Below are 23,175 nucleotides of genomic sequence, written 5' to 3'. Positions count from 1 at the left end.
CGACAAAACTGCATAACATACTCAATAAACAGAATGATATCGTGCGTTGGTGTGGACGCTAATATAGTTATTGTTGTAGTTATTGTTCCTTGTGTGAAAGGGCCTTAATTCTAAGGCTGTATTGCATGTGTTTATTATAGTGAAGCCAATCCCAGAATGCACTGCGACAAGCTCAGTGAAAAAAGTGAGAAAATGTTGTTTACATTTCATACGTAATTTTTAATTATTAATTTATTTTGTGTGTACACACACATATATTTAATTAGTATTATAGACTGTACATATATTTTTATTTATATATAATTAACTATATATATAATTATTATTTATATATAATATACATATTTATTTATTACATTTTGTCATTTTAAATTAATAATTTATTAAATTACCAAAAATATTTGTAAATATAATTAAATCTAATTTAAATCTGAATATTTTACCCGATATTTCCTACTATACTATATTTCTATAGGCAAATGTCATGTTTACATATTTTAAAGTCTGAGCTGTGAAAAATATCCGCTGTTGAAAACATAAGCATGAGTGTATTAGTGAAGCGTCTAAGTGTGTGTGATGCAGTGGTGTGTCATCGTCTGTTGTTGTGCTGTCAGTGATGGAGGCATCAGGCATCTGAATTAATCTTTATAGAGAGCTGTGAGTGTGTGAATGAGAGGAAACTGTGTGTGTGTGTCTGACTGTGTGTGTGTGTGTGTGTGTGTGTGATTGTAAGCATGTGGTTCTATTGTGAGTTGAATAAGTCTGATAATAGCATGCTGTGATCCAGACCCACATCACATTAGTGTTGCATTCCCTCTTCTACTTCCACTTCTTTCTTTCTTTCTTTCTTTCTTTCTTTCTTTCTTTCTTTCTTTCTTTCTTTGCATCTTCGTTTTTCATTCTCTTCCACTTTCTTCTCTAGCTCTCCTTCTTCTTTCTTTCTTTCTTTCTTTCTTTCTTTCTTTCTTTCTTTCTTTCTTTCTTTCTTTGCATCTTCGTTTTTCATTCTCTTCCACTTTCTTCTCTAGCTCTCCTTCCCCTTCTTTCTGTCTTTCTTTTCTTCTTCTTCAACTTTTCATTTGTTCTCTTCCTCTCTTCTCTTCTCCTTCTCTTTTTCTTTATTTCTTTCTTGTTCTCTTCATTTTTCTCATTCTCTTAAGGTCCTTGCACACTGAGTCCGAAATTTTCGCACGTTAAAAAATAAATACGACCTCATGTTGTGTCAATCACGTTTACACACTGCCTCCGAAACTTTTGTCCGTCATATAAAAATTCGGATCGGGTTCGATTATCTGCATTTTTCGCATGCGTAGCAAACATTTTGAGAGGCGTTTTGACAATTTAGAGCCACCGAATGACGATTTCGAACTTGAAAAATGCAGATTTAGTGTGCAAGGACCTTTACTCTTTTTCTTATTCTTACTCTTTCTCTTCTCTGTCTCTCATCCTCCTCCTCCTCCATCCTATTCTCTTCTTTTGCATCTCCCTCTGCTGTTTTTCTTTATCTCCGGGGTTTCAGTCGCTCATTAAATCTCTCAGTCAGTCACCTTTGTGGATTTAACAAAGAGAATCTGCATGAATTATTCTCAGATTATCCGGCTGATGATGCACACACACAACATCATTTTCGCACACATGTCCTGTACATGTTCGGTAGAGCTTGTGATCACAAACTAATGCATTAATTCAAGTAAATCTGCGCGCTCCACAGGCCAGTAATTTAACTCAAACAGATCCTGCAGAAAAGAGTCCGTGACTCCGGATCTTTTCCACAGGCACTTTACTGTATGTGTGACAAGCTGAGCCACAGAGTCTGAATACTAAAGGGCTGTTTCTGTCTGAATAGGGCTCATCCCTCTCAAGGTTACGTCCCTTTGTTCAGTGTGTGTGTGTGTGTGTGAGTGAGAGAGAGAGAGAGGAGGTGAATCAGGGGCTGGTGGGCTTTTATTCTTCAGGCTTTAACAATGACGACTCGCATTCCTGAGGCCAGATTTATTTCTCTCGCAACCTCACAGAAGCCAAAGATACACCCTCACATCTGACCTGAAGCTATTCACCTCAGAATACATCAGGAAAACACACTAGAGATGGGTTTTATATATAAAATATCCACTTTTTTTATATACAAATATCCACTTTTCTTTCTGTTATATTATATTACATTGCATTTATTTATTTTTTATTATATTATATTATATTATATATCTATATCTATATATATATCTATATCTATATCTATATATATATATATATATATATATATATATATATATATATATATATATAATAAAAAATAAATAAATGCAATGTGATATAATATAACAGAAAGAAAAGTGGATATTTGTAGCTTTTTGTCTGTATTTAAAAAATCAAGAGGTATGATTTTGCTCTAAAATGGCTCAAATTATCTATCTCTCTGTCTGTATCTATGTACATTTATCTGTTTAGACATTTATTTTAAGTAAACAGTCATTGAAGTCGGGTAGACTTAAACTATTGAATGTGAAAAGTAAAATGCAGTAAAAATCAAGGAATCAGTGAACGTTTTTCGCTGTTTTCCACTGAACAAACACATGGAAAAATAACATTTGATGATTTTTATTTAAATGCACCAATATTAGATTAAAGCTGTGTTTTGCTGGAGGTTTCATGGTAAATAAAACCACAACCTCTCCCTTATACATTATATCTATTAAACATCAATCCTGGTCTAATCAGAGCCTTTTTAAAATATAATCAGACTATTATAATTAGAAGCCTCAGTCTGTACTGGCTAGGAAAGTCTAGAGAGGTTGTAATCAGTTGTCCGTTCACCAGTATAATCAGTTAGGCTTGGTTTCATGGGTTTCAGTGCAGCTGAAGTTGTTGGTCTGGTGTGTGTGGTTTTGCTTTAGACCCAAAGAGCTCATTTAGGGTGGGTAAGTTTACATTACTGTCATTCAAACTGCTTTCCTCTCTACTTTTCTGTCTTTTCGCTTCAGTCTGTCTGCCCTTTAGTTCCTCGATGGCCATCTGTGGTTGGCCTGCCATGATTCAGCTCGTCTCAGGCGCTTTACCAAACTTTGTGAGCTGCCTACGTAGCATTTTAAAGGGGTGGTATAATGCCCTTTTCACAAGATGTGAAATAAATCTCTGATGTCCCCAGAGTGTGTGTGTGAAGTTTTAGCTCAAAATACCCCACAGATATTTATATATAGCATGTTAAAATTGTCACTTTTTGAGGGTGAGCAAAAACACACCGTTTTGTGTCTGTTCCTTTAAATGCAAATGAGCTGCTGCTCCCGGCACAGGGGGCGGAGCTTCAAGAGCTCATGTCCTTTTACCTCACACACACATGCACTGAACATTTCAAAAACTTTTAGCTTTTTATGTTCAAACCGGAGTCAGACAATGATGGAGAGACTCGAGAAGAAGTGACAACATGTAGAAGCAACAGGACATTTCTGAATGTTTAGTTGATGAGTTTATGTAGCTTATGTGTAGTTATCTTGTAGTCATTGATTAGCATATTCTGTCTTGATAATCTATAAATCGTGTTCAGGGGCGGGATTTATGTAAATTTTAGGGTTGGTGATGTCACTAACCCGGGATGAAGCTTGTGTAGTCTCTACCAGCCGTTTGTTGTAGTTCTTAAAATGCAGTTTCTTTAAAAGCAAATATCTCCCTTTGCTTTGAACTTTGAGCGTCGTAACTTTGCAGATGTTGTTTATGCTCAAACAGCAACATTACACACTAACTAAAGTTAGAAAATCTAAAGTTGAACTGAAGTTGAAATCATAATCAACCACCCCTTTAAGGCATCCTAAAGGAAGTTAATGTAGCTATTTTAACTTTTAAGTCGGCTGGGCATTGACACAAATTTCACTCTCTTGAAAAGTTTTACTCTCTTTCAACATTCCTTCTAATGTTCATTCATGTTATTTGGTGCTGTAACTAGTAGTAAAGCGGGAGAGGTGATCAGGTCACGTGCGGCGCTACAGCATATTAAAGAGCACCAAAACAGTATTTATTGTTTGAATTTTGTAATAAAATTGACTGAATTTGAAAGCTGAGACTTTCTTTTATATTAGAAGCAACAAAGCACAAAGGTTATTGCGATTTTACTCATTACTCATCAACTGAAAACAGCATAGACTGAAAGATCGATTTTTGGGATTTAAGAATCTTGCAATTGTTACAGTGTTATTATTGTTAGCTAAATCTATTAAAAGATTGTCGGTACTTGAAATCAAGTAAAATATTAGATGGAAAATCATAAACTTAAAACGAAAACGAAAGTTAAAAATGTTGCATTGACAATTAACTAAAATAAATATTTTTAAGTAGGCTATACTAAAATGAAAAATAAAATAAAAATAAAAATGACAGTGTGGGTCATACAGCGAGTCATTTCAGGATGCGATGCATGGAAACCAAAAATTTTATTTTCTTATTCAACCGATGTGAGAGGATATATGCATAAATTAGCTCAATGTCCAATAGCACGTTAGGTGGGTGTGCACATGCATGTTTCTTCACTAAAAGATGCTCTCTCAGTATGTGGGCAAAGTATGGGAAGTGACTGTGCTGTGGTTGGATTCTAGTATTATTAAAAATTAAGACTGAATTAGCTTGATTATTGCTGCGAGTCTCCTGTGAGTTTTCCATGAGGAGGGATATTTGACTGCAGTGTCATTTATGAAGGGTTGATTTCAGTTTAGTTGTTTTCTTAGAAGGTAAAACATAAGTAGACCGTTCGCTAGATTTCGTAACAAAGCTTCTCGGTTGCTTTATTCTCCTCTGTTTGCTCTTTTTCTTGAGGCGTCCCTTTGTCTTCCAATCCGTGGTTTTAGGAAATGACAGAGCAGTCCAGATATCCGTCTAGCCTGTGACATGAAGAGTACATCCTTCTGTCTGAAATATGCAATCTCAGTGTTGTGGTCTCTCACTCGAGAGAATGACTCAAGAGTTGCACAAAAGATCTCTGTCCTCGACTAGACTTCGGCATTGTTTTGTGTCTCAATGAAAGAGGCTTGAAATCACTTTTCTCTGTTTTTCCAGCTATCACTTAAAGCACTTTGAAGCTTTCAGAGAACAAGTGTTTTCTGATCAATACAGCAGTGCAATCATGCTAAAATACGAGTGTTCATAACTCCTATTTCACTTCTGTCTGACTAAAACTAGCTAAAATTGTATGCATCATCTCATCATTGTTGTCTCTCTGTCTCAAGGAAGGAAAGAGTTGTATAATTTATAGTTAGTTTTGCAAATGATTCATGACAGAAGTGTCTCTGTGCCAAGCTTCCAAACATGAAAGATTTACATCTGTTTGGGTAAGATGGTGTGAATTATAAAACAGTACTCTCACGTCGGTTAAACTTCACTTGTTTCATTATCTTAGGCCCTGTTTACAGCTGGTATTAAGATGCGCTTTGGCCAATCGGATCACAAGTGGACTTCACTAAATTCAGGTGTAAACGGGGTCTAAAACGTTTTGAGCTTGTCCACTTTCGACCTCTCGAATGTGTTCAAACAGCCACAAAAGACTCTCCTCCTACTGACTTAATGCGTGAACATTATGGGAAGTGCGCTAGCCAGATGGGATTTAAGCTTTGTCAGCTTGGTTTGATTACAAAAAATGTACCTTCACAATGTTCTCTCACCATTCCTGATTTCTAACACACACTCATAGCGTTCGTGATCTTGCGGCTGTCAGAGCAGAAACTAAAGCTGATGCTCTCCATGTGTTTTTCCGTCGTCTCCGGTCACGTTCATATGTAAATTGCATGAGTTTATTTCATCCATTAGATCGAAATCAGAAGAAATCAGGACAGAAGTGGTTGAAAGTGGACAAAAGTGTAAACGGGTATGTCTCTCCCTCCTCTAATTGTGATCGGATCATCCAATTCCAGGTTTAAACAGGGCCTTAAAGGCTTTCGTTCACTCGTCAGCCTGCTCTCTGGTGGCACGTCCATGTTCACTGAATGCAAACCTCATGATACAGAAACCTGTCCGGAAACAGTAGTTTTTACAGGTTGATGCAACGAGCTTGAGTTTTCCACATTAGTGGCATCAAATCATGAAAAGATATAACAGTGTTGTTTATGGCTGGAAGTAAAATATGCAAAAGCAGAACTGTATATTTGACTTTTTCTTTTTTTGTGCATAATAAATAATTATGTGGAATATATTGGTACTTATTACTTTTGAATGGACAGAAATTGGACACATTTTCTTATTTGCACAAAAAAAAATCTTTTTTTTCCATATTTTCTTGCAATTTTTACATTTGTTTTTCATTCATCCGATTAGGGACCAACACTCAAGTTGAGATAAAGTGAAATAGTGAATGCAATCCTACTTCATCCTGTCTCTGACCAGACGCTGGTGACCCCAGTGTGTGTTGAGAGAGAGCGGAGGTGTGAGTAGGCCACGCTGACTTCCTGTTTTCGTTTATTCGCCTTTTCAAACACTAGATATCTTTGTTTTGCTCTTCGTCAGTGGGAGAGAGTGAGTGGGAGAAGAGATGAATCGAGACTTTGGTCAGAATAACGCACTATCATTGTGTTTCTACAATAAATAGTATGTATGCTTGCATTGAATGCAGTGCAATGTCCGAATGACCGTGTACATTTGTCAAAATGCGCAATATGCAAAAGAGCTCACTGTGTGTGAAACTGTATTCAGCTTCATCTTCCATCTACAGCGTGAAGTAATGACATGCGATTTTTAAAAATCACTATTTTGTTCGATCTTATGAGATATATTTACCACATTTATATATACAGGTGAAACTCAAAAAATTTGAATATCGTGCAAAAGTTCATTTATTTCATTAATTCAACTTAAAAGGTTAAATTAATATATTATATAGACTCATTACATGCAAAGTGAGATATTTCAAGCCTTTATTTGTTATAATTTTGATGATTATGGCTTACAGCTTATGAAAACACCAAATTCAAAATCTCAGAAATTTGGAAAATTTTCATAAGCTGTAAGCCATAATCATCAAAATTATAACAAATAAAGGCTTGAAATATCTCACTTTGCATGTAATGAGTCTATATAATATATTAGTTTCACCTTTTAAGTTGAATTAATGAAATAAATGAACTTTTGCACGATATTCGAGTTTCACCTGTATATAATAACAACACTTTATTGTCATAATGCAATACTTAATACACAGTATTGTTTGTAGAGGCATTAAAAACACTTTTTTTAAATTATTCTTTATCAAACTTTCCATTAACAGCAATACGATATATTGAAACAAGACTTTGCCCTCATTCCTGAATGTTATAAGTCATACATGTTGTACTGAATACATAAATAAAGACATGTAAACATATGAATACATAAACGTGAGGAAAATAAAATTAACTTGATAAGAATGCATACAAATTATACATACGTATACATGTCATATACTTAAATATAGACGCATGCATAAAGAGAAACTATATGTACATATATTATTATACATATGTGCAATACTTATATCTTATGATATTTTCACACAAAATTGCATACATTTTTTTACAGCATAAAGTCAGTGTTTGAAATGTTATTTTGCGTAATCCATTTTTTAAATGGCATGTAAAAAAAGTATTTCTTATTGTATTATTTTAAAAGTAGGCAGTGTACATTAAACACCGCACAGTTAGCAAGTAATGTAGTGTTATATTGTGAGAATAGCAAATAGATGAGTTTTCCCAAAAGCATTTAGTGGCGTAAAACAATCACAGCTCATCAGGTTTAACGGCAGCTCTTCTCCAAACATTAAAAGCAAGAAAATAATAATAATAAACATTAAGGTGGAGAAAAGACGCCGGGTTTAATCTGTGCTGTGAAAACCACGCAATGAAAATACATTTGAGACACGTTATTCTGTATTATTATTGAGCTCTGCTAATTAGTTTTGGTTCCCTTGATGGTGTTCAGGGATTACAGTGAAAACCGTTTGTGGATTCTGACACATTTCAGTGGCGATTCAGTGTTTTTATGAAGATGACTGAATCAGTGTCATTGCTGGACGAGTGTCAGTCAACGTCAAACGTGCCCGTCGGTTTCAGTGAGGCTGGGAAGTGGATTATTCATGTTAGCAACATGTTAAAACATGCTAGCAATGTGTTAATTATGTTAGCAGCATGCTTATGTAAACAACATGCTAAAACATGTTAGCAACATTCTAATAATGCTAGCAGTATGTTAAAACATGTTAACAATGCATTAATAAAAGCTAGCAATATGTTAAATCATGCTAGCAACATTTTATTTTTTACTTTTTTTGAACCTCAAGCTGTTCAAAGTTATTTTAAACTTTCAGACCTGCTAACGTCAAAGTTTGTCATCAAAAGTTTCAGATGTGTTTCTGCTCCATGAAGAGCCACACTTTTTGATGATGAGAAATATTTAGAATATATTTGCAATGATTTTGCTGTCAATTTATGCATTTTTATGTTCGAGAGGACCTGACTTGAAACGTGTTTTCTTTGTGTGTGATCAGGAGAGCCGTACCCGCTCAGTGCCCAGCGGAGGTTTCCCGGCGGTGTTCATCCGTACTCGCCCACAGACGAAGGCCTCAAGCTCAGCCTGGCTAAAGGAGTGTCCATGTCTCTGCCCTCGTCCCCTCTCCTGCCCCGACACAACTACGTCATGTCAGCTCGCCCCTGCAAGAAGTCTCCAGGTGGGATGTTTATTAAAACTATCAGTTTAGATTCTCCTGATAAATTGTTTTTTATTTTTCTCTTCTCCTCTCACTCTTTGAGACTATTGGGAGCGTAACCCCTGATATGACGTTAACAGTATATGAACAACATAATTGTATGTGATACCCCTAGTGACCTGTTTGTTCTGGTCTTTTAAATGTGTTCTACTAAAAGCATAAACAAAACAATTTAAAAATAATGAAATTTATGAACAGATTTTTTTGAAAACAGATTTGCACTTGTTTGGGTTTGCTAGCAGTGTAGAAATTACACACTTGAATGGTGAATTTCTAACAAGAACACATCCAGGTCACCCGAAAATGAAAAGAAAGAAAATAAGAAATGATGTTTTTCATAAAGAGTACGAAGCAAATTTTCGGACTGTTTGATTTTTTTGTTGGTAACGCTTCATGTATAATGCATTATAAAGATATTCATAATGTACTTTGTAATGTATTATATATTTCACAAATAATTATAACCAAAGTTGAAAATGCATTGTATTTGCAGAGTCCTTGTTACATCTGAAATTGGTTGTTGTCATATTTTCTATGTAACAATAAATAGATTATATTAAGTATTATAATGTATTATAACTGTGGTTATACTTATTCATTAAAAGGTGCATTGCAAGGCATAATTAATGCATTAAAAATATGTTTATAATGCATTATATAAAGGCTTCATGTAGTGTTACCAGTTGTTTTCTTGCAGTATAGAATTACAAATTCCCATTAATGCATCTGGATGTTCTTTAAATATTTATGTTTTAATATATTTCATGTTTTAATGATTTTTTTTTTTTTGGAGGCAGTAATTTTGATATAAAATTATGATCAGAATTGGTAGAAAAAGGTACTTAATGGTATTTTTTAAGTTCATATATTTGACTTTTTACTGGAGACTTTTAGTTTTTAGATTGTTAATCCAGTTGTTAACTCTATTAATGTGTGCTTTTGTGTATTTGTTTAGCTCTGATTGTCTTTATTTTTATGAATGTAAAGTAGAAGGTCAAATTAAGCATCTGTTAGTTCATATGCATCTTGATTGAGTTGGTATGTCAATACATTCAAACACTAGTGTGTGTGTTTGTGTGTGTGTAAACAGTCTGAGGTGTTTTCCTCGCCATCTCTGTGTTAAGGACAAGGTCATGAGCAGCTGAGATCTTCAGAAGGCTTTGCTGGTGGTTTTTGGAGGATTTAGCACAGAGGATTGAAATCTTTCAGTGGTCACTTTGGCATCTCGCTCACATCTGGCCCTCGTGTGTGTGTGTGTGTGTGTGTGTGTGTGTGTGTGTGTGTGTGTATATCCGCACCTCTCTTTGAAAGGGGATTGATCCTTTGAAGGCACCGGAAGCAGGCGACATGCTCGATTTGCCCTTTGCACATTTCATTAGTCTGACAATTAAAGAAAGATAAACGTCCAAATGAGATTCCCTTGAGAAATCCTCAGACATCACATGAGATTGAGCTTTTGTTTTTACATCCACAGATCTTGAAAATGTTGGTTGGGAAAGTAATATGCAGTTTTAAATTAACTATAGGAAGAATCATATTTAATCTTTTTCATTTACACTGTATTGTTTTTTCAAAGAAGTTAATACTTTTATTTCGAAAGCATGCATTAAATTGATCAAAAGACATTTATAATATTCTAAAAGATTTCGATTTCGATTTCAAATAAATGCTGCTCTTTTAATCTTTCTATACATCAAAGAATCTTGAACAAAAATGTGTCAGTTTCCACAAAAATATCAAGCTGGAGTAATGATGCTGAAAATTCAGCTTTGATCACAGGAATAAATTACATTTTACAATATATTACAATATAAAACAGTTATTTTAAATGGTAAAAATATTTGACAATATTACTGTTTTTACAGTATTTTTGTTCAAATAAATGCAGCCTTGGTGAGCAGAAGAGACATAAAACATCTTGCTGACCCCAAACTTTTGAACAGAAGTGTATATCCACTAATATAACAATATTAATCTAGATATTTTACTAAAGCATTTTAATATATAGAAAAATGGCATAGAGAATTGTTTTATGAGAAATTATTTAATAAAAATTTTCAATAATATAATATATTATTATATATAATAATATAATATAATATAATATAATTAATATTCACTAATATAACAATATTAACTAGATAATGGCTTGGATAATTTTTTTTGTGAGAAATGATTTAATTAAAAAAAAAATAAGTTGAATTTTAATGCATTAAAAATGCCACAAAATATCAACTCATTTAAACGAATCAAATTCATTTTTGTAATTTTGTGTTTATCCCATAATATTCCTTCATCACACATTAATAGTGCATGACTACCGTATTTTCCGCACTATAAGGCGCACCGGATTATAAGGCGCACCTTCAATGAATGGCCTATTTTAGAACTGTTCATGTTATAATATGTCCTATTATAACATAAATGTTTATATCATGCAAATGTTTATCAGTTCAAGTAGGATTTTCTGGGAAAACTCACGGGGAAGAATTTGGAAATAACCAAAATTAGGTTCATATGGACTTTAAACTCAGACACTCTTGTTTAGATTGTGGAAGTAATAACATGGATAATGTGAGAGATTATTGTCTTAAACCCTGGATGACAATGACCAAACGAACCTTATTCGGCTGTGCCGAAGGGAATTTTTGGCATTAGTTGTTGTTATTAGGAGCATCAAAGGCCGGCTGATGAGTTTCATGTGGACAGAGGACGAGGGTTTGTGTGCGGTAAATAAGACATGCATTTATTTCATACAGAACAGGTCGTTAGAACTTAAAGGATTAGTTCACTTCAAAATTGTTTCAAACTGGTATGAATTTCTCTCTTCTTCTGAACACAAAAGAAGATATGTTGAAGAATGTCGGTATAACCAAACAGTTAATGAACCCCATTGACTTCCACAGTATTTTCTTCCATATTATGGAAGTCAATGGGGTTCATCAATTTGGTTACTGACATTCTTCAACATATCTTCCTAAATTTTAATTTTGAAGTGAACTATTCCTTTTTAGGGAGTTATATGATGCTATTTTAAACGTTCATTATTTTGATTATTGGGTGTAATAGAACAGGTTTACATGCTTTAATGTTCAAAAAACGCATAGTTTTTCACATACACTCTCAGATAAAAAGGTACAAAAGCTGTCACTGTAGCGGGACTTTTTCAAAAGGTACACCTTTGTACCTAAAGAGTGCATATTAGTCCCTCAAAGGTACATATTGGTACCAAAAGTGTACATGTTAGTTCCAAAAGTTTACATAATAGTTCCAAAAGTGTACGTATTAGTACCTAAATGGTACATATTAGAACCCTTTTGAAGGGTACTGTCCCAGTGACAGCTTTTGTACCTTTTTTTTCTGAAAGTGTACTGTACATTATTGCAGCTCCTCTGTTCCCAGTCTGTCTAAAAAGCACTGATTTCCACCTTTTGAGAGGCGCTCTGATTGGCCAGCAGACCCAGTGCGTTGTGATCACCTCAAACATGTGTCGGGAAATGTGACGCCCCGTACCATAATCGTGAGTTTCAGCTTCGAAAGCGCTTTTAAACACAGAGTTAATAATGTCGTCGGTTTTACCGTATCAGTTTGAGTCCGAGTCGGATTCTGAAAATGCGGATGATCAAGCCGATCCATCAGAACCATGCTTTCGCATCCAAACACACAGTGTCTCCGTGACATGAAGACAACACTACTAACTGAAACCTCGTCTTCTTATGCTTATATTTCACATTGTGACGTGGACGTTTGAGGAAGTGATATCTGGACTTGGATCGAGGTGTTTTAGGCAGGTCTGGATCAGTGTTCTCTGTTGGATAGAATAAGGGCCCTTTCACAGCTACCTTGTTTGGTCCGGATTTTCGGACTTTTCAGTTTGATCCGAATCAAAATTACAGGTGTGAAACCTCTCCCAGACCACGGTCCGGACCAAACAGATGAAATTTGGCTCGATGAAAAGTAGGGATGTCCCGATCAGGTTTTTTTGCCCTCGAGTCCGAGTCCGAGTCATTTGATTTTAAGTATCTGCCGATACCGAGTCCCGATCCGATACTTCTATAATGCAAAAAAATCCTTATTTTTTATTTAATTCACCTTATTTTAACATTCAACAACTCTGTTAACAAACAGAGCACTTCTGTGAGGTAGCTTGAACAATCAAGTAATAAATAAATTCTTCACTTTTGGACTTTAGTGCAACAGTAAATATTAAAAAAAGTCTAATATATAAACAAATAGCACCTTAACTTAAAATATCCGTTAGGCATGTAAACAAATAAAAAATAAAAGTGCCACAGTGTTTGCAAAGCCAGTAATGTGCTTTTAGGAACTGCACTCCTAACTCTTACGCCGGTTTCACACTGCACTGTTAAAACAGAGCGTGTAGCGCGTATTTTTTTCGCCGCCCATGTTAACAGATTAAACCAGGCTTTAGAGCATTCACACCGCACGCAGAGGTGGCACGGCAGTGCGTAGCAGAGCAGAGCAGAAGCAGCAGTGCCGTGATCGTTTCGGCGCCGAGTCTATTTTTGCTGCGCCGCTTTTGCTGAATTAAAGTGACAATACATTGATCATGGCCAAAATACACCGCAGTTTTATCCAAAAAGTGCATTGATGATATCTATTGTGTTTTAAACAGTCAATCAAATGACCAACAGCAATTTAAAAAGAAAACAAATGTCCAAAAACAAACTTGTTGCCATAACAATAAAAACAAAGATGAACCAAAAGTTATATAAATGAAATTATTAATAAAATAAGCTGCTTGACAAGTCTTTTCTCTTAAATGTATTTGAAAACGAAAAAAAGCAATGCCAACTTATCCATTATAGACTCTGTCTGTACACAACCCACGGTTCAGCCGCGCGTGACAAACGCTGCCAGTATGAAAGCAAAACGCGTGTGTCCTGCTCCTGCTCACCATACGCACTGCTCCTGCGCTGCTTATGCTCTGCTAACGCGTGCAGTGTGAAACCGCCGTAACTCTGTGTCACCGCATAATAGAGGTGTTAAAAAATAATGAGAATATAAATACATATATATCCGAGTCCTGATCGGGAGGTAACGTCCGATTCCGATCGAGTCTGAAAACACGCGATCGGGCCCGATTTCCGATCACGTGATCGGATCGGGACATCCCTAATGAAAAGAGGTAGTCTCGGTCTGGATCAAACTGAACAAAGGTTTGGTTCGTTTCTAGTGTGAAAGCATTTTCTGTATGGTTCGGACTTTCAGAACATTTACAGGAAGTTCCGGTGGTTCCCGCGTAGCCTAAACAACTGAAGAAGAATATTTATGTGCAGATCTGTCAGTCCTGATGATGACGGATAGATGGATAGTAGGGATGGGCGATGCCTGATGATGACGACAGGACGCAAGTACGTCATGTAAACTGCACTCGCATAATTGCAATGAGAAACCAAACCAAAACTAACCGAATGTGCACAATGTATCAAAACATGAACTTTGGTTCGGACCTTGGTCAGACTTTCAGGTGTGAAAATGCCCTAAATCCCTTTGTGGGAAACTATGAGCTTTGCTACTTTGCAGATCTTATACATGCACAAACAGGTACATTACACCCTAAAGGAAAACTTTAAGAAGCATCATATGACCCCTTTAACTCTTCTTTTACTATTGGGTAAACTATTCATTTTTAAGCTGCCACATATGGTGTGAAAAGCTGGAGGGAGTCTGTGTGTTTATGAGAGAGGATGTTCAGATCTTCACGAGGACGTGTTGAACAGCAGGACGGGGGGCAGAAATCACACACACACACACACGCACACACACACACGCACACACACACACGGTTTCTACCAGAGCTGCTGGAGTCCTGATGCCACAGGGAGATCCTGGAGTCATGAGTCAATCACTCACGCTTGATTCGTCAGTACAGATACTGTGTCAGATGTGCAGAGACTCAGGCTGAGTTACACTGCATGTTTTAAGTACGCTAGCAGTAAAAGTAAATGAGACATTGCATGTTTACCAAACTACCACTTTTGATGCAATCTGCCACAAACCATCACTTAAAACCAAGCAAAGTTTGATTGGTGGATTAACATGTCAGCTGTGTGGTCTCAGTAGTATAGATGGATCTCGGCCATGATAATATTCAATTCAATTCACATTTATTTTAGCGCTTTTCACAATACACCTCGTTTCAAAGCAGCTTTACAGAAAATTCATCAATTCAGAAGTCCACTTTACAAATTAGAGTGATCTGTTGTCAGAGGTAACTGTCTAAGTTATGTATTTCAGAAATATACACATAGTTAGCTAAAAATCTATTAATTTAAACAATGTAATAATTTAAGGCAGAAACAATGAGCTCATTGAAGTAATGATTACTTGTTTGTAAACAAATGATTATGACAGAACATTTTCACAATCCAACACTCAACATCCATGATGTGAGTTCAGCCAAACTCAGATTGTATAAACGCCTTCTAACAGATCCTGAATTCAGCGTCATTACCTCGGTCCTGGAGCTCATTTCCTCACAGCTGAAGTAATAACATTGAACTGTGGCGGCTCCCTTTTAAGCTAAACCGCTACTTCCCCAAACCGGCGAGTTATTGATCCTATTAAAGCCATATCACATGAGGCCGCCACACATTATGTGCTGCTTTCATCAGGAGCTTCACCTCGTCCTCCCGTCGCCTCCTTACTGTCCTCTGCTGGAGAGTTTGGGTTATTCACTCAAACCCTCTGAAGGTCTAACGTCAACAATACTTTTTCTTCCTGGACCTGTCCCTGTTGAATTCGTTTGAGCAGAAGCATGTCTTTTCAGTGATATAGTGAGTTGGAGATGGATAGGTTTAGCAGATGTTGAGAAGGTTTTCAGTGGAAATGGAGATGGAGTATCTCTTAGGAAGTCTGGTTGCGTGAGGATCTGTAAAAGACGTTTAGTGCCTCAAGATACACTTTCCCTTTACAGCTTATATTAATACAGCATGTTCGATCGATCTATCTATCTATCTATCTATCTATCTATCTATCTATCTATCTATCTATCTATCTATCTATCTATCTGTCCATCTGTCTATCTGTCCATCTATCTATCTATCTATCTATCTATCTATCTATCTATCTATCTATCTGTCCATCTATCTATCTATCTATCTATCTATCTATCTATCTGTCTATCTGTCTATCTGTCTATCTATCTATCTATCTATCTATCTATCTATCTATCTATCTATCTATCTATCTATCTGTCCATCTATCTATCTGTCCATCTATCTATCTGTCCATCTATCTATCTGTCCATCTATCTATCTATCTATCTATCTATCTATCTATCTATCTATCTGTCCATCTATCTATCTATCTATCTATCTATCTATCTATCTGTCTATCTGTCTATCTGTCTATCTATCTATCTATCTATCTATCTATCTATCTATCTATCTATCTATCTATCTATCTATCTGTCCATCTATCTATCTGTCCATCTATCTATCTGTCCATCTATCTATCCATCTATCCATCCATCCATCCATCCATCCATCCATCCATCCATCCATCCATCCATCCATCCATCCATCCATCCATCCATCCATCCATCTATCTGTCCATCCATCCGTCCATCTATCTATCTGTCCATCTATCCGTCCATCTATCTATCTATCTATCTATCTATCTATCTATCTATCTATCTATCTATCTATCTATCTATCTATCTATCTATCTATCTATCTATCTATCTATCTATCTATCTATCTATCTATCTATCATCCATCCAAAAGTTTTTTTTGACACATTTTGATAAATCATTTTTCCTTGTGTTGTCAATATTACTATAACATCCTTGTTAGTCTTTTGTAAAAGTAACATATGACGTCACCTACAGGAAGTGACATCATTTTGGAGGTAAAACGGCAGCACAAAGCAAATATTAGCAATAGATTTAATGGTGTTTTTGGTGGTTTGTGTCACTCTAAAACATTCATCCAGTTTGCGCAATTCACACAAATCAGTTTGATAATATTAACATAAGTGGGTTAAAAATATGAGAATAATCTTCAAATTCACATCCTCATGTTTAAATGTCTGAGTTTGATCAGAACATTTGTCTTTTATAGAAATACTGCCTTAAAATGCAGCACAAGCAGATTCAGTTTTTTTGTGAAGGTTTCAGAGTTCAGAAAGTTCTGCAGAACCAGAGTGATCCGGCTGATAACATGGAGCTCACATTAGCATCAGTGGCGTTGGTGTGGCGTTGACCGGCCAACGCAATAAAACCATTCTGGATGACAACCTCCTCTGTTCAATATTGCACTTCACAAAAGCAAACTTCCATCTGTGGACGTCACTTCAGTCTGAATACATGATTCACAGACAGATGATATTTCAGAGTGAAGAGGAGAATTGTCACGTCGCTCTCTTTCTTCCCGTGGCTTTTGTTGTCCGTACAGAAGAGCTTGTGTCTTGGGAGAAAGACTTAAATGTGAACGTGTCAGGAGGTCTTTGACTTTTCTCCATGACTTTTAAAGCCTATGTGGATCTACCCACATGAGGGGAGCACAAAAGCTGAGTTCCAGAAATAAAAATCCTTTTCATTTTGTCCATGGAGAAATGTATTATTTTAAATTACTTGTACTGTATATAAAATTTACAATTATGCATTTGGCAGACGCTTACTTATATTGCTTTTCAAGGTACACATTTACATTCTTATCAATTCTTGCTTTCCCTGGGAATCGAACCCATGACCTTGGCGTTGCAAGCGCCAACACTTTAATTTCTGAGCTATAGGAAACGTTCTAAAAAATATATAACTTCTTCATCCAATATATTTTCTTTCATCTGCATTATAGGAAGTAAAAATCCCTTTTATTTTCTCAATTTCTCCATAGACATATTATTATCGATATAAAATATCATATATAATTATATTATATATGACAATTTATATTGATAATAATTTTACCATTTTACGACCATTTTACGTTAAAAGGCTCGAGTTACACCTTAATGACTAAGTTTGCGTGTGCATTTGGATCCTTTTGTTTTGTGCAAATGTAAGTTGTAATATTGTGTTTATTGTGTGTATAATATATATATCTGATTTATCTCATATAGGATGCATTTGATTTAGAATTAACGCGGTATAAAGCGTGCCAGTAATCAGCTTCAGCGTGCGCAGCTCAGTGCACGCCTAATAATAGCTATTATTGGGACTGTTATATTACATAACATTATAAAGACAACACTATTGTAATAAAACATTGTGGATTATTTGGGTCTAGTTGCCGTGGTGTTTCAGCTCATTGTTAGGGAAGAGCGCGTCCACAACAGGAGTTACACATTCTGAATAGCACGCATCGTGAGACGTCGTATTAGTCATTATATTTGATTATTTAACAAGTAATTTAATGAAAGGATCAGCTGACTCACTTTACAGTCCCACTAGCCCTTTATTTAGACTAAAAACCCTTCTCATTCATTTGGTAAGGAACATGGCGTTTTGAGCTGCATTTGCAAAGCCTGTCGTTTCTTGATTCGATGTGGCCAGCAGAAGGTATCTTCGAAGAACAGATTGATTTGTTGTTTTTCCTCTTTCTCTTGCTTTTCCTCTCATTTATATTCTTTCGCTCTTTATTTGCATGCATCTCAGATCTGCCGTCGGACCTCAGACTGAGTTAATACCTGTTTGTGATCTCCACCAGAGAGATGAGACTCATGCATTTTAATCACAGATGTGTGTGTGTGTGTGTGTGTGTGGATTTATTCTCTTTTCCCTGAAGCCTAAACTTGGACAAGAATTATATATGAAGGAAATACATGAGGGGGCGTTCAGTGAAAGTGTGTTCATTTATATTTGGTCTTGACAGGGCAATATCACAATATCCAAGTGAATTAGTTTGTAGCAGTGACATTTTTAATTCAACAGCAAAACTAATTATTAAAGTTAGAACGCCACCATATACGTAGCCTGCAAGTTTCTTTCTCAATTAAGTATTAAGATGAACACTGAAACAAATTGCAGGCAATAATACAATAAAGATAAAAGCTTTTTTTTTTCTGGAATCAATTATTCAAGTAAACATTCAAAGAAATGTGTAGAACACACAGAAGTAATCAAATATAAAATACAACCTGTGCTTTGATATCTCTATTCTCAATAATTATTTGCGGTAAAGGGATAGTTTACCCAAAAGGTGTTTGTTCATACGATAAAAGTCATGGGGGTCCAAAGTTAGACTTCAAAATATCTTATTTTGTGTCCATGATAAAAACAATTCATGCAGATTTGGTAAAGGATGACAGAAGTTTCATTTTTCTAAGCTAGATGAAAGAAAATATCAAAATGTCAGTGATAGTTTGAAGAAAAACAGAGAACATACGAGTCCCACAGATAACCTGAGCCACTGACAGCAAGTTGAAAAGGCTGGTTTTGTTTACATGCATATCATATGGATGAAAAACAAAGTTACTGTTTATTCCAAAAGCAATGGACTGTGAAATGTTTGCATTTACATCAATGTTTGCATTTCACTGCAGGTGTCCATAGATGGCAGTGTAAATCACCATGAGAGCTGAAGAAGTGTGTGTGTGTGTCTGTATCTGTGTGTTAAAAGGATAATTTACCCAAAAGATGTTTGTTTGTTCAAACGATAAGTCACTGGATACAGAAGAGTACAGCTTTCCTTAACATTTCCCCTTAGATTATGTTAAAATATGAAGGGATATTGATATTAAATAACATTCTTAGTTGGTTTAAATATTTTAGTTTTTAAGTACAGTATGTTCTCCATTAATGCAACCTCAAAAATGTATTTCGACACACTTATTTTGGTTTATTTATTTACTTATGCATTTGTTTATACTTTTATTTATGATTTATTTATTTATTTTAGTTTTTAGTTTTAGTTAATTTTGACAAACTAATCTAGTTATTTTAAACAAAACGAAGAAACTGTGTTGACATTTTTAATTGACTGAAAAATGAGTGTTGATTATCAGATTTGAGCCAGGAGTGATTTATGAGGTCATCCACAAAAAAAAAACCTTGACTGTTGTTCTCATCATCTCATATTGTTCACAATAAGAGTGACAATGTACACGAAGAACGTCAATAGAGTCAGTTATGATTTCATCTTGACTTTAACACATTCACTTGTATCATCAGGACATCTAGCTCTTGATTTATGGCTGTCTTTACACACATCGCTGTTTCATTTGTCATCTCTGAGCGCTGTGTTTTCTTCCTGGAGGTCAAAGTCATGCAGGTGAATCTCTATATGAATCTCTGATGGATGTGTCCGGGAGATTTAAGGGCTCCCGTCGCCAGCGGCTGCTCTTTACTCCATGACTTTATTTGGTCAGATCGTACACGGACCGCCAGGGTCTTTGATCTCAGCAGGGTTTTCAATGATAAACAGAGGAACGTACTTAAACCTACAAGCTTTATGGGGGTCGAGCAGGATTTCTCTTTTATATGCTCAACGAAGAGGAATTCGCCCCTTCAGGATTGCATGACCTTCAGCGCTCTTTGTGTCAGATGTGAAGAGCTTCGACTTTCATCTCAAACCTGAAGCTGATTTTTAACACATTATTTTGGTCCAAACCGCTGCATGTCTGCGTAATCGACATTAGTACCACCTTAACTGGTGTATTAACTGGCCTCGTACACTGCCATTCAAACGTTTTCAACTTTCTATTCATCAAAGAATCCCGGAAAGAAATGTATCACGGTTTCTACAGAATTATGAAGCTGTTTTCAACATTGATATTAGTAAGAAATGTTTCTTGAACAGCAAATCAGAATATTAAAATGATTTCTGAAGGATCATGTGACACTGAAGACTGGAGTAAAGATGCTGAAAATTCAGCTTTTAATCACAGGAATAAATTACACTTTAAAATATATTCACATAGAAAACAGTTATTTTAAATTTGTAATTATATTTAATTAATTAACTAACATAAATGCAGCCTTGGTGAGCAGAAGAGACTGAAACATTCAAAAAATCTTGCTGACCTCAAACTTTATAACTTTTCCAACCTCTCACCATCTGTCAGCTGACTTCAATCTGATATGTAACTTTTAATGATCCAGTCAATTACTAATGGATAAAATCAAGTCCTAGCATACTTTTTTTCCTCCCATTTATTATACTGCTTCTCTAATGTCACATTATTCAAGTAAAATTGTTTGGGAAACCTATTTCACGTTTCATGTCTTTAAAGAGAGACTGAGGCTCTTTTTTTAAGAATATGTGCAAGCATGAGTAGATGGAGAAGCAGGATTGGTGGGAGCGACACACAGTATCTCTCAGAGATCTCACACCCGTCTCCTAAGAGTTAAATTGCGCTGGTTTCCGGCTGTAGTTTACATTCCCAGAGCTGTGGAGATTGTAGATGCAGCCGGAGTCACAGAAGTCAGACGCTGGCGCTGCCTTCTTGATCTCAGATTGATTATATATTTTTCTCTCTTTCTGCTCTAAAGGACCTGTTAGAAAGCCCAAGTATGTGGAGGGTCCTCGTGTTCCTGGAGATGCGCTCATGTCGTCGCTGAGGAAGGTGCCCGACGGTACGACTGGTGAGTGACGAAACATGCTCGTATGCTTCTATTCTTTTCAGGTGTGTGTGTGTGTGTCTGTGCTTGCTGTCAGAATCAAGTTTCTCAGTTTTTATTGGTTAGAGGAGAAGATTGTTGATGACGTCAGGGTTCCCACAGTCACAGATGACCTGGAAACAGTTATGGCAATTTATTGAAAAATGGAAGTAAGTCAGAAACTGAACACACATCTGTATACTGTATCAGTGTAGACAGCATCAGTGATTATAATGACTTCTGTTTGCTTTCGACACGACGCTCACTTCCAGAGTAGGCAAATGTGAGCCGTTAAGCAACTGAACGCTAATGGGCGGGGCTTATGGTGTGAAGATGTATAACTATTCATCGATGTTGCTCTGGAGGCGGGCATATGCAAATGCATTTGCCCGTGTGACATCACAGATCCTGCGATATCAAAACAAGCTGTTTCTGGAGCTTGATTAAATAAATGCTTTGTTTATAATGAGGAGGACGTTTTACTGGTACAAAGACCTCTGATATGTAATTTTTCATGTCATGACCCCCTTAAGATGTTTTCTGTGGAAATGTCATGTTTGTATCTGTGTTTAATTATGCGTGTAATCAAAGCAGCATGAATTATTATATTTGCTTCATGCATTTTGAACTGAGATAATTGCATATTTGCAGAATAAACACACTATACATAACAGAAACTGTGTGTATGTGCAGAGTAAGCACACTATACATTGCAGAAACTGTGTGTATGTGCACGCATGTCTCTCTGACAGTGTGTTGGTGAATTGTGTGTGTGTGTGTGTATGTAGTCAGTTGCATGCAGTGCAGTTTCTGTGCTGGGCTGGAATAGAGTTGGCAGTGTTGTCTGTGTGTATCTTTAGCTTCATATCACTGGACACAGGATTGTGTTGGTCAGAGGAGCATGTGAGACATCAGAGCTTTCCAAACAACAGGGTGGCGCCAGTCGAATGCCAGCTGTCTGTGGCACACCACTGTATCACACTGGTCACATGATGTCATCAGAAGGTGTCCGCACTGCAGGGCGTCAGAGATGGATGACTAGGCAGTGGACAGCTGATGCTGATGCTACTGTAAAATAGTGTATAAAATAGGATTTATTTTACCGTGGTGCTGTAGATTAACATTGATGTCTTTCAACATAGTTTAATTTAGTGATCGGCGACGTCTAGTTGTAATTTGCCAAAAAAAAATTGATTATTTTGAATTTTTAAATAAGTTTTAAGGAAAAAAGTATTTTTTTAAAAAAAAGGAGAATTGTGGGTAATGTCACTTTCAGTTCACACTGGAAATATTAGATCAAATCAAGCTAATTTTGCATACTTAAGGCCCTTTAAAATCCGTTTTTATTTTTTTCTGTGTTTTCCTTTTAATTTTTCTGAGTTCTGTTTTAATGGTTTAGTATTATAATCAAAAAGGAGGTCTAAAAAATGGATTCTAATATAATTTTACAATTTCTGGATTCTAATAAAATGCATTATTGAGAACGGTGGTGATCAAATTTATTCATAAAACATAAATCTTTTGCATAAAACTTTAAACTTAAAATGTAATCAAATAAAATGTGAACAATTCCTGTAATTGTTTGACAAACAAAGCGCTGCACAACAGATGTTTACGGTTGAAATTAAAATATAGATGAAAAATTGTGATATTCCTTAAAAGTATTATTTTAATAAACTGCATTGTTATTATTACTTTAAGAAGTACATTCTGCTGTACAGTAGTAATATATTTCTGTCATAATGTCAAGTTAAACCAAGCTTTTATTTTGTCGGGTTGTAGTGAAGACCTTTGAGTTTCTTCATAGACGATAGTTTTGATTCATTCATCCAAAATTTTACTAAATTCCGTGACATTCCGTGTTCTTCAGCAAATTCTTATGACTGTATTCCGCAATTCT

At 35.8% G+C, this 23,175-nt stretch overlaps 1 protein-coding gene across 2 annotated transcripts in view; it reads left to right on the top strand.

Moving 5' to 3' along the window:
• tanc1b (tetratricopeptide repeat, ankyrin repeat and coiled-coil containing 1b) overlaps positions 1–23,175 on the top strand; it is a 193,585-nt gene that overhangs the window by 43,742 nt on the left and 126,668 nt on the right. For both annotated transcript variants that reach the window (XM_084122375.1, XM_084122374.1), the window contains exons 3-4: positions 8,492–8,671; positions 21,168–21,260. In XM_084122375.1, coding sequence (XP_083978501.1) covers positions 8,492–8,671; positions 21,168–21,260 — 273 coding nt within the window. The remainder of the gene's footprint in view (positions 1–8,491; positions 8,672–21,167; positions 21,261–23,175) is intronic.

This window comes from Abramis brama (genome assembly GCF_963993115.1).
Source record: "Abramis brama genome assembly, chromosome: 8".
Lineage (NCBI taxonomy): Eukaryota > Metazoa > Chordata > Actinopteri > Cypriniformes > Leuciscidae > Abramis > Abramis brama.
Note: the sequence above shows the minus strand (reverse complement) of the source record. Positions and strands in the feature narration are given on the sequence as shown.